This window comes from Sciurus carolinensis, chromosome 16 (assembly GCF_902686445.1).
Source record: "Sciurus carolinensis chromosome 16, mSciCar1.2, whole genome shotgun sequence".
Classification (NCBI taxonomy): Eukaryota; Metazoa; Chordata; class Mammalia; order Rodentia; family Sciuridae; genus Sciurus; species Sciurus carolinensis.
Window position 1 is genome coordinate 49,708,650 of NC_062228.1, and position 17,514 is coordinate 49,726,163.

At 50.9% G+C, this 17,514-nt stretch overlaps 1 protein-coding gene across 1 annotated transcript in view; it reads right to left on the minus strand.

Annotated features, from left to right (window-relative positions):
• Nucleotides 1-15,898, minus strand: part of Fcgbp (Fc gamma binding protein) — a 37,416-nt gene extending 21,518 nt beyond the window's left edge. Inside the window, exons 1-5 of the mRNA XM_047529794.1 lie at nt 15,844-15,898; nt 11,586-11,932; nt 7,895-8,465; nt 5,454-6,058; nt 2,515-3,085 (exon numbers count right to left, since the gene is read on the minus strand). Coding sequence (XP_047385750.1) covers nt 2,515-3,085; nt 5,454-6,058; nt 7,895-8,465; nt 11,586-11,932; nt 15,844-15,898 — 2,149 coding nt within the window. The remainder of the gene's footprint in view (nt 1-2,514; nt 3,086-5,453; nt 6,059-7,894; nt 8,466-11,585; nt 11,933-15,843) is intronic.
• Between the last annotated feature and the right edge of the window lie 1,616 nt (nt 15,899-17,514).

The window sequence follows — 17,514 nt, forward strand, 5'->3', positions numbered from 1 at the left end:
CTGTTTTTAGTAAATTTTAGGTATTTGTTAATAGTTAATGATTTAAAAAGAATTACTGGGCTGGGGTTATCACTCAGTGGGAGAGCGCTGGCCTGGCGCAGGTGAGGCACTGGGTTCGATTCTCAGCACCACATATAAATAAATAAAATAAAGGTGCACCGATGACTAAAAAATATTTTAAAAAATAATTACTAATGCTACATTATATTATTTAAAGTATTTAGTGTTGTCATGATTAAAAAGCAAACAAACAAAAACTACTTCTCTTTTCCCTCCAGTCACTCCAGTGGATAAGACAGGCAGCTTCCTCCAAAAACCCAAAACAAAACAAAATGAAAAGACTACAACTGAACCAAATCAAGCCTCCTATGCTGTCCGATATGGTAGCCACTAGCCACTACAGCCATTTAAATGTAAATTAACTAAAATTAAATAGAAGTGAAGATTTAGTCTTTAGTCACATACTTCTATGTCAAATGTTCAATAGCCACCTGTTGACTCTGGGTGTGGCCGTGGTATTAGCTGTGACCACAGGACATTTGCAAATAGGATACCAGGCAGAGCCCCCGCAAAGTGCGTGTGCTTTGGGGCTTGTCTGCTCTTGTTGCTCTTAGGTATTTTGAGAGCACTTTACAAAGGAGCCTGGGTTGCCCTCCTGGAAGCTGAGACAAAGTGAAGCAAAGAGAGGCAGTTCCAGTCAAGTCACCTCCTAAACCAATTCCCTGAAAACTGTCAGAAGGGTAAAGCCATCAGAGATGAAGCAACCTCAGTTGAGCTGCTGTAGAGTACAGAATCAACCAAACTGGCCCAGAATAAGACAGTCCAGCAGCCCCCAGCATTTTAAGCACAAATAAATACTTGTTGCTTTAATGCACTAAGTTTTGGGGTTATTTGTTATGCAGCAACAGCTAACTGATACAGTGATTTTTTGAAAAAAGTCTTTCAAGTACAGAAGTATGATAATTTAGGTTAAATTGTGTTAGGAAAAAAAAAACATAAAAAGAATTAGGACATCAGTTTGGGAGGGTGAGGATATTTTCCTGTCCCCCCATAGTGTCCCTGGTGCCTAGAACAGTGCCTGGAATATAGTAGGTATTCAACAAAACAGTCATGCTTTGCTAAAAGACAGGGATGTGTTCTGAGAAATGCATCACTATGAGGTTTTGCTATTGTGTGATCACCACAGAGTGTACCTACGTGAACTAAGACAGCTATGACGACACCAGGGGATAAAGTCTCATGGGACCACCATCATACATATGTGGTCCCTCAGTGACCAAAGCATATGAATAAATGAAGGCACTTATATTGAAGGAGATAAAGGAACGATGTGATGTTCATGGATTTATCATGTCTCTTTTCAACGGTGGTGTGTGCCAGTTGGTGCTGTGTTAAAAGAGTAACAAAAGTCAAGTAAGATGTCAATATATGTCAATCACTGTGGACACTAGATGAGGGGTCGATGAAAGTGCATATCCTAGCTTGCTTTTGAGGATGTCCAAAATTTTCCATAAGGAAAAGGTTTTTAGGAGTCAAAAGTTAGCCAGAATCGGTGGGGCACACCTGTCATCTCAGCCACTCAGGAGGCTGAGGCAGGAGGACCACCAGTTCAAAGCCAGCCTCAGCAACTTAGTGAGGCCCTGAGCAACTTAGTGAGACCCCGTCTCTAAATAAAATATTTACAAAGGGCTGGGGATGTGGCTCAGTGGTTACGCACCCCTGGGTTCAATCCGTGATACCAAAAAAAGAAAAAAGAAAAAAAAAGGCAGAAGTTACCATTTGCTGGAAATTTTGTCTTTTGCAATTATTTACACTTAGGATGAAAATATGTGGTTCCATTTATATAAAAACCTTTAGGAGTCAGAATAGCGGTTACCTTGTGGGGCAGGGGACTGGAATCTTTTATTTTCCTTGAACTTGCAACTATTTACAGAGATTTGTTCTTCTACTGAGAACTGAGCAAGCTGTTTGTTACGATATGTACGTATTCTGAATATGTGTATCGTATTTCAACGATAAGTAAAACAATTCAAAACTCAGGTGAGGGGATGCTTGCCTTTCCAAATTTCATTCAGAGGCAAGAAAAATGTCTTCCAGCCATCCCGGCACTCACGTCTGAAGCCAGGCTCTCCAGCCCACTGGCCCTCGGGGGCCAGGCAGTTGTCATAAACAGTGAAGTAGGCCAGATGGTGACCGAGAACTGGAGAGCCAACCAAGCTGCTCTGAAAGGCAGCCCTTCTGGCTTATCTCTGAATGACAGCTGTCACATGAGAATCAGACCTAGGGCCACCAGATGTGCTCAGCCAGCCGCCTGCATTTGTACTGCCCGTGACTTCCCAGCTGTCTTGTGTAACTGAGAGTTTCTGGACCTCAGTTTCCCCATCTGCTAAATGGGTATCTATGACCCTAACCCATACTCACGAGGCCGTTGTAAGGATTAAGTGAACAAATGATATTTGCGCATTCATGAATAAACATAAGGCCGGGTCCCCAGCTGCCACTCCCGGTACTCACGGCAAAACTCCTCAGTCCTCCAGGGTTGCACGGTGGCCCCAGCAGCCTGGCAAGCATCCGCGTAGCTGGCTAACGCCTCGCACAGTAGCTCGGTCTGGCCTGGCAGCAGGCAGAGGTCGTAGACACAGTCCCGCACTGCACCCTGGGGGTCCAGCTTGCTGTGACACTCCCGGAAGGGCCCCGAAGGGTCAGCAAGGATTCCGCATTCCTTCTTGCTCTGCACCTGCTGGGTCACCAGGGAGTCCAGCTTGGGACAGTCACCCGGCTCGCTCGCTCCACAGTTGGCGGGGCTTGGCTCCTCCTGCCAGCTGTTTCCGAAGTCCAGAGCGTTGGCAGCCTGGCCTCCGCCCCGCAGAGCCAGGTCGTCAGCCGGGTCCCCGTTGAAGTTCCCACAGAGTCCACACAGGGCGTTAGCGTAGCTGCTGGGCACCTTGACGGTCACTAGGGCATTCCAGTTGTAGGTGACAGTCAGGCCAAAGTCTGTGCGCACAACGGCGTCTTGGCCCTGGCGGAATACTTGCACCTGCCCATCTGCGGCTTGGAAGGGCAGGTAATAAAGGATGCCATCCACCTGGGCAGAGAAGCGGGAGGGGGAGTGGGTCAGGGGGTTTGTGGCTCTGCGGCCCACCCTCTCTCACCTGGCTTCAGGGTCTCTGACCTCCTTGTTAATCTCTTCAAACATCATGCTGGGTCCTACTTCAGGGCCTTTGCACAGGCTGTTCCTCTTTCTGGAATACCCCCATCACTCTCCATCTGGTTACCTCTGCCTCATCTTTTTGATCCAAATCCCTTATGGTGGCCTCAAAGTCCCCACTACTCTCCAGTTTAATCTCCCAGCACAGCCCAATCCCCACCCTCGGCCACTCCAGTCACGCCGGTATCTCAAACACACCAAGCTCATCCCGGCCTCAGGGCCTTTGCACCTGCTGTACCCCTTGTTGGTGGCATTCTCCCCATCTTCCACATGCCTACTCTTTGCCTGGTGGCTGCGTCTTATACTTTGCAATCTGTTTAAAATTGAACCCGCCTACCCACAAGTCCCTACTTGTCCCCACCTTTCTGACCTCTTCTACCAACTGCTCTATCCTGTCTCCCAACTTCATTCCCAACATGCATCATTGCCGGCCTCTGTGCTGTTCTCCTGTGTTCTTCGAGCTCAGTCTAACTCTGTTCCCTCTGCCTAGAAGACACCACTCTTCGTCTGGTGGCCTCCTCCTCATCCTTCAGGCCTCAGCTGAGATCACAAGCCTGATCATAGCCAGCCCGTGCCTCATCTCCTACTCCAATCCTCACTCCAGCCCTGCTGGCCTCCTCACTTCCTTAACTCCTCCAACTTATTGCTGTCCCAGGACCTTTGCACTTGCTGTTCCTTCTTCCTGGAACACCCTTCTGTCCACTTTTCTCCCTGCTAATCCATGTCTTTCCTCAGGAAAGGCAACACAGTGGAATGGTGAAGAGTACAGACTCTGGTCATACGTATGCACCACGGAATATTACTCAGCCATAAAGAAGAATGATATTGCATTTGCCAGGAAATGGATGGAACTGGAGGCTATCCTGATAAGTGGAATAAGCCAATCCCAAAGAACCAAAGGCCAAACGTTCTCTCTGATATGCAGAAGCAGACTAGAACTAGGCAGGGGAGCAGGGAGTGGAGGTTCATTGGATTGAACAGGGTGGAGTGGGGGGAAGGAAGGGGCAGTGGAATGAGTTAGTCATCACTTTCCCATGTTCACATATGAATACACAGCCAGTATAACTCCACATCATGTACAACCACAAGAATGGGAAGTTCTACTCTGTGTATTATGATATGTCAGAATACACTCTACTGTCATGTATAACTAAACAGAACAAATAAAAAAAATTTTTGAAAAGTACAGACTCTGGAGCCAGTTAGTTTGGCTTCAAACTCTAACTCTGCCACTCACTAGCTCTGTGACCTTGAGCAGGTGACTTAACTTCTCTGTGCCTCAGCTTCCTCACCCAAAACTAACTACTTAGGGCTGTCGTGAAGATGACGGGAATTAATACCCATCAAGCATTTAGTCACTGAGTAACTTAATATATGTTGGTTATTATTATTCAAGACTCAGGCACAACGTCATTTCGAGAGGTGGGAACATAAGTACATAATAATAATTATGCCCTCTGTTCATCTAAAGCCTTTTCTGTACCAGACACTGGGATTTATGGGTGAGGCATCCTTTGACCCAAGGTCACTGTGAGGATCAGGAGTTAAGGTACCTGAAGGGTTTAGCACAGCACCTGGCACATGGAACCTTCTTTTGATCTCCCATTTCTGGTTCAACCATCTGCCTCCCCAGGGTCTGGGCTCAGTGACATTGATCAGCTATTGTGTGAATGTCCCCCACACCCCACTTCTCCATTTCTTTTTAAAAGAACATCAGTGGTTTTCTACTCTCTCTGTGTGGTAGGTCCTTTGAGAACCCTTTGCCCAACACCTGGGGCCTCTGTGAGTCTTGCCGCATCTGATCTGAGAAGTGCACAGAGGACCTCTGCTCTCTCCAACACCTGCCCCTTCGAGCGACTCACGTTGCACATGCCGCCCGACACACCACCTAGCCCTCTGACAATCCATCCTCCTCCAGCAAATGCACGAATCTATAATTCTGAAGGTTCCTAACCACAAAAATAACCATGGCCGACATTTTCTGAACATTTGGTGGCTGCCAAGTCCTCTTCTAAACACCCTTCAGATGCTAATTCCTTGCATCTGCACCATCACCTTATGCTCTTGGACAGAAGGAAGAGAGTCACACAGCCAAGGAGGGGCAGTGTCCCCTGGATGAGGGACCTGGGCCTTAACCACTGGCCACAGATCTTTGAGCCGGCCCCCAACCCTAATCTGAATCCAGAATCCCTAATCTTGGGTGGCGCTTCCTGCCTCCCCCAGCCCGGGGCTCCCTGTCACTCACCAGCACTTGGCCAGGGTACTCCCGGCGCACGGCCACCTCCACACCGTAGGCCTCCACCCGCACGGCGCGCGTGTAGCTCACGGTCTGGCTGCCCCGATGCTCGTTTTCCACCAGCACCCGGAAGGCGGGCAGCGCCGCGTTCTGGCCGCACGAGCCCACCAGCAGGTACATGCAGGTGCCCATGAAGTCGAAGCGCCGGCCGTCGAAGCTGACGTAGTGCGGGTCGCCCGACGCCTGGCAGCTTCCGAAGCTGGTGGGGTAGCAATCCTGGAGGCCGTTCTGGACCTGGCACTGCTCGCCCGCCGGGCAGCCTTGCGTGCTCTGGCAACTCACCTTCTGGGTGGCGCCATCGCAGGTGCAGCGCTGGCGACACTGATCGTCCGCCCACACTGCCTGGCCGGGCGCCAGGGGCCGACCCTCGTAGGTGCATCCGCACGACGAGGCTGGCACACAGGCACCACCGCTGCTCACGAAGCCGGGGAGGCACACGCAGCCCTCCACGCACGGGCGCCCCGAGCAGTTGGCCGGCGCCGCCTCGGAGTTGCAGGTGGCCGGGCAGGCGGGGCCGCAGAGCTGGTAGCTGCTGTTGGCCGGGCAGGACATGGCTGCGGGGACAGGGGGGATGGCAGCGGGTCAGGGGGCCCTCCGCGACCCGCAAACCCTGCGACTCCTCGGAGCCGGCCATCTCAGGCAGTGACATTTCCACCCTTCCCAGGGCTCAGGTCCCAACCCTCAGAGGTATAGGTAACCCTCTCCATCCTGTTCTCGGGAGCCCATCAGTGGGTAAAGTGGAGGAGCCCCACCTTCCAAAGGCACCCAGAATCTGCCTCCTGGTCCTGTCCAGGGCAGCAGTCTCCTGCCTGGTCTCTTTGCTGCTGCCCCCACAGTCTGTCCTCAGCCAGGGCAGGTCTCTTCCTCCTACAGCTCCATCTTTCTCAAGGGAAAAGTGAGGGCCCTCCCAAGGCCCACAAGATCCACTCAGCCTGTCCACATCTCTTTCACTCACTCCCTGGCTGACTCTGTCCCAGTCCCAGCGGACTCCTCCCCAGTCCTCAAATTCCCGCCTCAGAGCCTTTGCATGGCCAATCCCTCTGCCTGTGTCATCCTCTCCTCCGAAACAGAGTATGGTTTAAGGTCAAGCCCAAGGCTCCCCAAATCCTGGTGGCCTGAGTTCAAATCCCAGATCTCCCCTTCCTAGCTGTGGGATTAAGAGTGAATGACTCTGATCTTCCCTGTGCCTCAGTTTCCCCATCAGGAAAGTGAGACGATACGGTGCTGACCTCACAGGGTTGATGTGAGATTTAAGTGAGTTCGTCTATGCAGAGGCGCTTGGTGAATATCACTGTTCTTACAGAGTGACTCCATCACCAGACCCTGCTCTCAGCTCCAGTCACCTGTTCATAAAGTCCTTCCTGCACCCTCCACTTTGTGAGCCTCTCAGATACTTCTGTTTCGTGAACTTGCTTTCTTTTGCTTTCCAAAGATATGTCGTGGTTTACCCGTTTACCACCTGTCTCTCCCTTGACCCCTAGGTTATAGGAGTGGGAATCTGATGGTCATTGCTGAATTCTCAACACTAAGGACAGGGCCTGCCGCTCTCGATGCTCAGTAAGCACTGCAGCAATGAATGGGTGGGTAAAGGAACCCACTGGTTCCTCTGGGGGCGGAGGGAGACTTACTGGGCAGTGGGGTCACAGCAGTGACCCACACAAATCCCAAACAGCCTCCATGTCTCCCCCAGGTTTAACACTCCTCTGAAGTGGTCTTTTCTGTCTCCTGAACTCACCTCTGGGAGTCTTACAGGGGCAGGGTGGGTCCCTGTGGGTCCTCACAGGGCCAGGCGGGGGATCAGGAGTATTTGTTGAGTGAATGAGTGACTGATTCAGTGGATGAACACCTGCTTACAGAGCTTGGGCTTTATTCAGAGGGCAATGGGGAGCTATGGAAGGAGTAGGAGCAGAGGGAGACCATTGTATTTCTGTGTCAGAACTCTGCAGACTGTTTCTCCTGCCAAGCCTCTGCCCATGGTCTTCCCTGGGCCCAGAACCAACATCCTCCAACATTTTCTTCTGGCTACTTCCAACCCCTCCTACAGATATTTCTTTTTCTAGGAAACCCTCTCCAAACTCTCCCCACGATGGATCAGGAAGCTTCTCTGGTGTCCCACAGTCGCCTTGAACTTCCCGGTCCCAGCCCTGACCACCCTGCCGGTACCTTCCCCATCACAGCCCAGGGCACTCTAGATTGTCGCCGTCTTGTGACATGTCCACCCCAACCCTGGGTTCACTGTGGACTCAACCTGGCTGTGTTGGCCACTCCCGTGTCCCAGGCACTGTCCAGCACCAGGCTGAGCCACAGTAGCTGCTCAGGTATTGAGCAGGAGCAAGAGGTCCCCTGCCCCTCCCACGTGCTCCCGAGCCTGCCCCCAGGGCGTGGCTTACGGCAGTTGGCTGGTGATCTCCAGTCTCCCACCGCGATGCCCAGCTCCACGCAGGCCTGGGCGTAGGCGCTCAGGCTGCGGCACAGGGTGGATCGCTCCCCGCCAGTCACACACATGTCGTACACACAATCTTCCAGGAACGGTCGGGGGTCCAGGGTTTCATGGCAGGCTGCAAAGGGGCCATCAGACACGGTCAGCATGCCACAGACACGGTGGCCTTCGTAGTGCTGGGCCTGGCCGGGGGTGCAGGAGGGACAGTTTTCCTGGCAGCCGTCATCGCACAGGTAGTCGCCGTCATCCAACTTCCAGCTGTTGGCAAACTCCATGACGTCAGAAACCTGCTCCCAGTCAGGTGTGAGGAAGTCATCGGTGGAGTTGCCATTGTAGTTGCCGCAGAGACCACACACCTGGTCTCGGAAGCGCTCGGGCAGGCTCACTGTCAGCCGGCAGTCCCAGTCATAGGAGACCACCAGCCCGAAGTCCAGCTCCACCACGGCCCGTGTCCCACTCTGGTACACTCGCAGGCGACCCTCGCTCAGGGAGACCGGCAGGCGCGAGCGCTGGTTGTCAATCTGCAGAGGAGGTGGGGGCGGTCAGACCCTGGTGCGTCCTCCCCTTTGGCCCTTTACCTCCTCCGCTCATCTCCCCTATTCCAGCCACATTCCCATTCCTTCCTCTGTTATCCTATGGAAGCCTCGTGACTTTGCCTTTACCATTCCATGGCCCCAAATGTTCTTCCCCCAGATGTTGCTACAGCTCACTTCCTCACCTCCTATGAAATATTTGCTCAAATGTCAAATGGCAACCCCTGGCTTATTTTAAGTAGCAACTCTCCCCCAGTCCCTGTTCTCTTTCCCTGTTTTCCTTTTTTCACACAGCTTCTAATTTTCTAAAATATAATTGGCACTGGGTGTGGTGGTGCCTGGCCTGTAATCCCAGCAGTTTGAGAGGCTGCAGCAGGAGGATCCCAAGTTCAAGGTCAGCCTCAGCAACTTAGCTAGCAAGGTCCTAAGCAACTTAGTGAGATCCTGTCTCAAAAATAAATAAGTCAATAAGTCAATAAATGGACTGGAGATGTAACTCAACGGTAAAGTGCCCCAGGGTTCAATCTCCAGTACCAATATATATAATTTGCAGAGCTCTCATATTTATCATCTAATTCCACTAGAATGTCAGCTCCACTAAGATAGTTTTTGTCAGTTTCCATCACTATTCTAGCTTCAGTGCCTACAACAGAGCCTGGTAGAATATCAGGTGCTCAATAAATATATGAAATCAGTGCTGCATTACATAAACACCCCTCAGACACTTACTCTGTGACTGGTCCTGAGTTGGGAGATACTTAGTATACAACAGTGACCAAGACTGCCCCATGCCCTCACCCTCATGGGTTCCAAATCCACTGAGAAAGAGAACCTATCACTCAATAGTGACAGTTCAGAGTGGTCAGGACCAGGACTAGGGAGGCACAGGCAAAAGACTCTGGGCTGGGTCAGGAGCCTAGGAGAAGGACCACACCCAATCCTGCCAGTCAAGGAAGGTTTCCTTGAAGAAGGGACAGCTGAACTGAGCCTTAAAGGATCAACAGGAGAGAGTCCGGAAATCATGGAGGAGGAAACCAATACTCATCGTTATTTGTGGGGAGTAGGAGGGAAGGTAGATGAAGAGGGAAGTAGAAAGGAGACTTTTTATAATATGCCCTTTTTATTTTGAGCTGTGCAAAAGGTTTACTGTTTTAAAAAATTAGTTACCACAATATGGGGGAATCTCCAAAGTATTATGCTAAGCAAAAGAAACCTTACATAAAAGGCCTCCTGTATTATATGATTCCATTAATATGGATCATTATGAAGAGTTTGGTTTGGTTTGGGGTGGGACTAGAGACTGAACCCAGGGTCCTCTATCACTAAGCTACATCCTCAGCCATTTTATTTTATTGAGACAGGGTCTCCCTAAGTTGCTGAGGGTCTCAATAAATGACCTAGAATTTGTGATCTTCCTGCTTCATCCTCCCAGTGGCTGTGATTGCATGATTGTACCGCCATAGCTGGTTGATGTGAAATTGTTAGCCAGGCAAAACTAATCTGTGTGTGGGGGGGACTAATCTGTGGTAGAAAAAAAATCGAGACTGCGATTGCTGAGCTAGGGTTGTGGCTCAGGAGTGGAGCCCTTGCCTAGCACATGTGAGACACTGGGTTCGATCCTCAGCACCACATTAAATAGATAAAACAAAGGTACTGTGTCCATCTACAACTAAAAAAATTTTTTTAAAAAACTGATTGCCTTAAGGGATGAGTTGAGGATTATCTGGGAAGGGGAAGGTGTGAATTTTCCAAATTGATCAAAATATTCTGTATCTTACTGGCGGGGAGTGGTTACACATTGTTGGAACAGTTGGCTGTACGCATAAGATCTGTGAATTTTATTATATATAAATTTATCTCAAAATTAAGCAAAATGAAGTGTAAAAAATATTGCATTCTAGTTAACGATATATATGTTGAAGGCTTCCTGGTGACATACACTCGTGTGTGGAATTTACTTTCAAGTTCATAAAATATAAGAGGAATGATTGACCAGATAGAGAGATGTACTGATGGAGAGATGTGTGATAAATCAAGAATAGTAAGATGTACAGAACTAGGTGACTGGCATACAAGTGTTCATTGTACAGGTTGTGTATCCCCAATCCCCAAATCTAAAATGCTCCAAAATCTAACACTTTTTTTTTTTAATCCATCACTTTTTGAGCACTGACATGATGCTAGACATGGAAAATTCCAAAATGACTTCATGTGATGGGTTACTGTCAAAAAGCAGGTGCGCTCAAAGTATAAAAAATTACCTTCAGGCTATGTGTATAAGGTGAATATGAAACCTAAATGAATTTTGTCTTTAGATGTGGGTCCCATTCTCAAGAGAGCTCATTATGTATAGGCAAATATTCCAAAATCTGAAAAAAAAAAAAAAACCTTCCCAAATCCAAAATGCTTCTGGTCCCAAGCACTCAGGATAAAAGAGATTCAACCTGTACAGTGATTTCAACTTTTTTAAATGTTTTAACCTTTTCATAATAACACAGTGGGGGGCGGATAGTTTCTCTACTGCTGTTTGTTTAGGCTGAGTAGTAAGGCGTTTACCAGAGGCAGAACAGAGACTCAGGAACCAGCCTGCCCATGTTCCTAGAGCCATCTCTTCCTAGCTCTTGGCCCTGGGGAAGACACTCAGCTCTTTCAGCCTCAGTTTCCTCATCTGTCCCTGGTCATAATTCCTATCCCACAGAGTTGCAGTAAACACTAAATGCGGGGATACAGGGAAAGTGCTAAGACATAAATCCAGCACATTAACTTTAGTCATTGGGGTCACTTCAGAAATCTCCCTGAAATGTTGGAAATGTTTCTTTCCTTTTTCTTTTGTCATATTGCAAACCATGTGGCATACGCTTTTTATCCCATCATCTCTCTGAGCACACTTAACATTTCTAGAAGTTTCTAGAAAATTTTCTAGAGGAAAGGGTTTTAAAGGTCCTGCTCCTGATTTTCAAGTCCTCCCTTCCCACCTCCCCACCCTGGGGTCCACCGCTCTGCATCCTCTGCCCCATCACAAAGATTCTGGTTTTCGGCTCTGGGCTTGGCCTCTGCCTTCAGACTGGGAGCTCCTGGGTGTGAAACTGGGGGCCTCCCAACACTTACCCGGGCGAAGCCAACTTCCCCGCGGGCCAGCGACACGGAGTGGCTGTAGGCGCGCACGGTGACAAAGCCCACGTAGGAGACCAGACGGTTGCTCCTGTGCTCGTTCTTGGCTTCCACACTGAAGGCGGGCAGGGACTCGTCCTTCCCACACAACTCCGCCATGGTGTAGGAGCAAGTGCCCATCATGTCGTAGCGACGCCCATCGAAGGTGGTGTAATGAGGGTCACCCTGGGCTTGGCAGACGGCCGTGGACTCGGCCACACACGAGGTCTTCGTGCCGGTCGCCTGGCAGCGCTGCCCAGCCGCACACCGCACACCTTGGCAGGGATCCGCAGCGGAGCGCCCAACTGCGGAGGGGTGGGTTGAAACCCGAGTTAGAAAAGTCCACAGGGGCAGATCCTGGGGTCCCCCCGCCGCGGGGAACTTGGGCCGTTTCCTCACAACCAAACACTGAACTGAACTCTGAAATCTCCCCTGGAGAGAGCCGCTCAGGCCTCCCCGAAAAGCCCAGGTTTTCTGATTCCCCGGTTTAACACAGCTCCGCCCAGGAGCGTGGAAAGTAGCAAAGAAAGGCCAGGACAGTCCCTGAGATGTTAATTTCCTCTTCCACTCTCTTCCCTGCCTTCCCATCAGGCTGGAAAGACTAAGCGACATTTTAAAGGACAGAAAATATAAGACAGAGACTATTCAGCAAAATGGAAATGACTGGAATAGGCTTCCCAGGTAGGCCTCCGACCTCACCGACCAGCTCTGGAACACAGGTCTAGTTCATTGAAATGCTGGCGGCCTCAATTTCTTCATTTGTAAGTGAGGACATTGATAATACCTCTCCATCAGGATCTGAGCAGGGATGTGCTGTGAGGTTTAAATAAGCTAAAACTTTAAGTTTGGAACCGAACCCTTGTGTCAGATGTAACCTGTTATAATTAACCACCCACTCGTACCCCATTCTATTACTCAAGCCAAAAGTGGTCCCTTGAAGTCAGGTGGTATTCACGCCCTGGAAGGCAGAGAGAAGGGGCATTTGGGCCAGGACAGGGAACCCCAGTGTCTAGGGCCCTATCTTGGAGGAGATCACCAAGGAAGAAACAACCCCTCCTTGTGAGCCTCCCTGTCCTCAAACATCCTTTCCGCCTTACCCTTCCTAACCAGGCTCCCCCTAACTACCCCTAAACACCCCCCACTACCAACCAGAAGTGCTTTACACTCAACAATCACTGCCGCCACTAAAACCCTGTGACCGGGGTGCGGCTTTTATCCTGGTTTTACTGAAGTAGAAACTAAAGTCCAGAAAGGTGAGGTCACGTGCCCAGGGTCTCCCAAGCAAAGCTGGCATTTAAACCCCAGGGAACTCTGACTAACATCTGCCTCCTCACATGCCACCTGCACTGTCCAGTGGCAGCTCCTCAATCGACTGAGCCTGAGGTCCCACATAGGACCTCACGTCAAAATGTGAAGTAACTAGAAAGATCTTGGATACCCTGAGATACACCCCCATGGTTATTATTCTTTTAGACCTTCTCAGTTTAGGCATCTACAGTTTTAGATGAGATAGGAGAGTGGCAGTTAACAACTGGTAGAGCTGTATTAGTTGCTAACATATCAAAATCTTTCCGAATGGATTGGAAAGAAGCTGCTGACCTGACCTGTCCCCAAAGATCCTTCTACCTTGGCACATGGACTCTCCCCTGGTATCCCATCCCTGACCTCCTCAGAAGCCAACAGGCAAGGGGTGATGCTGGTATAATGGGAACTTCCTGCTACAGTGCTCTGGCTGGGGTCTCTTCTTACTGCTTGTACCCTGCATCACTCTGGTTGCTAAATATCTAGAATATTGTTCCTGGGTGTATGTGTAGGTGGGGAGGGGGGACTGGAAAAACTTAAGGAAAGGTGTCAGGGAAGATGGAGATGAGAGGTGGACAGCTCAGCTAAGCCAGGGAGCCACAGAGGAACAGGTAACTAGGAAAGGGTGGCCAGATGGGCAGGTGCCCATCACTTACTCCGGCCACAGGTAGCCGCCGTCCCATAGCCCACGGCCTGGGCTAGCCCGAAGGTGAGCAGTCCAAAATTGGTTGTAGCCTCAGCCGTGTGGATCGATTGAGAAGTGTTGAGGTCCACTTCAGCATATGAGAAGGGACTGTCTGGCACAGCCAGCCATTTGAGATCGGCTCCCAGCGTGTGCCCATCCATGGTCAGCCCGCCGGTGTCATTTGTCTGGACCACCACCAGGGCCAAGCCCTCAGAGTCTGGTATACTCTTGATCACATAGGAAGGGCAGTAGGCTGCCACATCTGGGATCAGGATCAGATAGGGGTCATAGGTCACATCATTCCTTACGGCACCTGTGCCAAACAGCACGACCTGGATGCCCACATCTGCAGACAGGGCGAGCGGCTGGGTCGGCTTGATCTGAAACTCAGCCACGTCACCCATCTGGAGCACACGGGAGCCAGTTTTACCGCCCTCGTTGTAGGTGAGCTTTGTGGTCCGGCTGGCCACAACATAGACCAGATCATATTTAGACTGGGAGGCCAGAGAGGGGACCACGTAATTTGTGCCCCAGGCCGCTGTGGGTAGCAGCTGTTCCATCACAAAGTCGCACTTAGTGTGCTTCTGGGCACAGTTGTGGCCAGAGAAGACAACTACGGGGTTACTGGCTGTGACCTTTGACCCTGAGAGATCAGCTTTGCTCTGTAACTGGACTGCTTCGTAAGGGCGCAGAGTCACCTTTAGGACTTGGCCGGCTGAGTAGGATTTGCCCTTGAATGTCACTGCCCCCTTCAGGTTGACACTGACCTCAGCACCGGCTGAGCCAGCCAACACGGCAAACTCCTTGACATTTCGGGTGGAGATGTCAGTAGGTGTGACCACAAAGTACTCTGTGCCCAGGGCGCTGACAGGTTGTAGCAGTGTCAGATCCGCCGAGCTGGGCTTAGCATTTAATGCCTGCACGGAGATGAGTTGGTCAGAGTGGATCTCCACAGCTCTCTGGAAGGTATTGCTGCCCATCATCTCAGCCTCAGCACTGATGTTGACTGTGACTGATTCGCCGGGCCTCACTGTGACCGTCTGCGAGGTGTTATCTGCCTGGCAGAGGATGGAGACTGTGGCGGTGCTTTCTGACACACTGGAGATGAAGAGCTGGAGATTGGCCTTGCCGTACCCGGCCTGGTAATTCTGCAGGAAAGCCGTGAGGAATTCCTTCCCGCCAGCATTCTTGGGGTCTGCTGCGGCCTCCTGGGTCCACCCTTAAGAAAACGCAGTTGTGGGTCTATTTATCTAATCCTCCCCGGACAGCCAAGCCCTTGCCCTCTGTCTGAAATAATCACACCCCCACCTCTTCTCTTTCTTCTTATTCATGCAACATTCATCCATAAACCCTCTGGCTTCTGTTTTCCAAAAGCTGATTGCTTTAAACGGGGCTCTCAGGTTCAAGTGCTACCAGGGCCAGGCCAGTGACACAAACGTAAGAAACAGCCCAGGTGGTGACTTTGGAAAACCAGAGCACACGCACACCACCTAAAGCAGGTTGTTGCTACTAGATGTAGCCGGTTATTAGGAGGGATTGTGACCTTTTCCTTTTTAATACTTAATCTTCCCTTCCTTTTATTCTTCAGTACTGGCGATTGAACCCAGGGCCCTCCACCACTAAGTTACCTCCCCCGTCCAATTTCTTTTTATTTATTTATTTATTTATTTTGAGACAGGGTCTTGCTAAGTTGCTGAGGCTAGCCTCGAACTTGCAATTCTCCTGCCTCAGCCTCCTGAGTGGCTGGGACTACAAGTAGGCACCACGACACCCAGCTAGGTTCCCATTTTTCAAGAAAAACAATCTGAATTTTACTGGGAAATCACCAATTCAAAATTGTTATATGTACCCAAGGGCACACACTGGCTGAAGTCAGCTACCAGTGTATGATTTCTGTCTTAATAGGACTTAGGAGTTTATCTGAAGAGGATAAAAGGAGGAAGGGGATTTTGAGAGTGAGGACAATGTGTCTTCTAGAGAAATACAGCGAAGCAGGGCTTCTCAACGTCCCTAAATAGGGGGAGAGACAGAGACAGAGACACACAGAGAGAAAATGGGCAAATTCCAGATTTCTCTGCAGAGCTTAAAGATCTCTCTTGCATGTCAACTAGCCAGGGGGGACATTGAGAGGTAGATTGTGCAGAGGACACAAGTGACAGATACTAACCCAGGCAGGCAGAGTTTTCCAGATTGGAACAAGGACGTGGACGGGGGATTGATCTGACTTACCCCACAGGAGGGCTGCTCCGGCCCAGACCGTCCACCAGCTCCACAGGGAACCCATGCCTGCAGTAGGGAAACAGAGGGGGTCATAGGAGGTTGGCCTGCCGGTCCTGCCACACTGTCCTGGAAAGGACAGAAGGGGCCAGTCTTGGGGCAAGGTGTACTTGGGCACCAGCAAGACTGAGGAGGGAAGAGAAGTTGGGAGGATGGAGAAGGTGGGTTCGATCCAAGGGCCTGGGATGTGTGTGTGTGTGTGTTTGTGTGTGTGTGTGTGTGTGTGTGTAAGGCTGTCTGTCCAATAGGTGGTTGGATGAGGTGGGAAAGGCAGGAACCAGGGACGAGAATGAAGACTTGGATGTTCAGAGGGTCCAGGGAGGAGGAGAAGGAGGTCTAGAGCCAGAGGCAAGAGCAGGGGACTTGCTGTTCCAGTTCTGTAGGGGAACCCAGCCCTTCTTACCTGCAGGTCCCTGGAGCTATAGGGTCAGCCTGCAGGCTGGGTTATATAGCAGAGTTTCTTAGCCCCTCAGGCCACGCCCAGGGCCACCTGCCAAGCAAATGATGCCAACTTCCTGAAGGAGGCTACTGATCTCAGGGCCAGGTGGAATGGGGAGCCCTAAAGGCCTGGGCAGGGTGGAGTCTGGAGCCTGGGTGCTGAGCAGGGTGTGAGAACAGCTGGTGGCTGTACCCTTGGGGCCTACAAGAAATTTTGGTCCTGGAGGGGTGGCATTCCTGAGGGAGACAGCTGGGGAGCAGGATGCCCAGCCTGGGTCTGGGCAGGGCTGGGGTGGAGTGGGGAGCGGGAGCAAGGGAGGTGGAGGCAGCATTCATTATGTTTGCCGGCTCCCTGGCCAGATTCTTTTCTTTGCCCCTGCCAGGAACAATAGCGAAGGACCCGTATCCGGGGTCCTGACTCCTCCCCAGTCTCCATGGGCTGACAGTTGGTCCCAAGTAGCCCACATCCTGCTTCTAGGCACCAGTCTGGGGCCAGTGTCTGGAGATGGGCATGGCTCTGAGGCCCTGTCCTAAGCCCACCGTGGGGGACATGATGCTTCCATCTCTAGTCCAGTTGAGTCTGTATGTGAAGAAGGCCAGAAGCCTCTGATTCCTGGTTCCATACATACGTGTGGGTTTCACTTCCTGTGGAATTATTTAGTTTGGGATTTGTTTTGTTTTGTCCTGTGGGGTTTTTTTTTTTTTCCATTAGAAGGGACTGGCTGAACAGGTTTTGGGTCACTGTGTCCTCTGAAGCACTCCAGAATTTGCCTGAGATGAGACATGGGGGTCCAGATGGCACACACGGAGCAGAAGGAATAGCCTAGAGCTCCCATGAACTTTCCTAGATGGAGTTAGTGCTTCCTGGAGGGCTGCCCGACGTGTGCTGTGCGCTCCTCCTCCTGACCTCTGGGATCCTTGTTTGCTGAGGAGTCTCCCCCGGAAACAGCAGCTGCGAAGCCTAGTTGTCCTCTCGGTCAACACCCCAGCAGCTGCTGCCCCCGGGACTCCTCCTTTCTTATCACTGAGGCCTGAACCTCTGGGCAGCCATGGTGGGTGGGGGCTTTTCCCTCCCTAGGGCTCTGGCCACCTCCACACCCACCCAGGGCAGGTTCTCAAAATAGAAGATAAAGGCTCAAAGTTGACTGGAATCTAAAGTCAACCAGGAGAGTGAAACGAATCAAC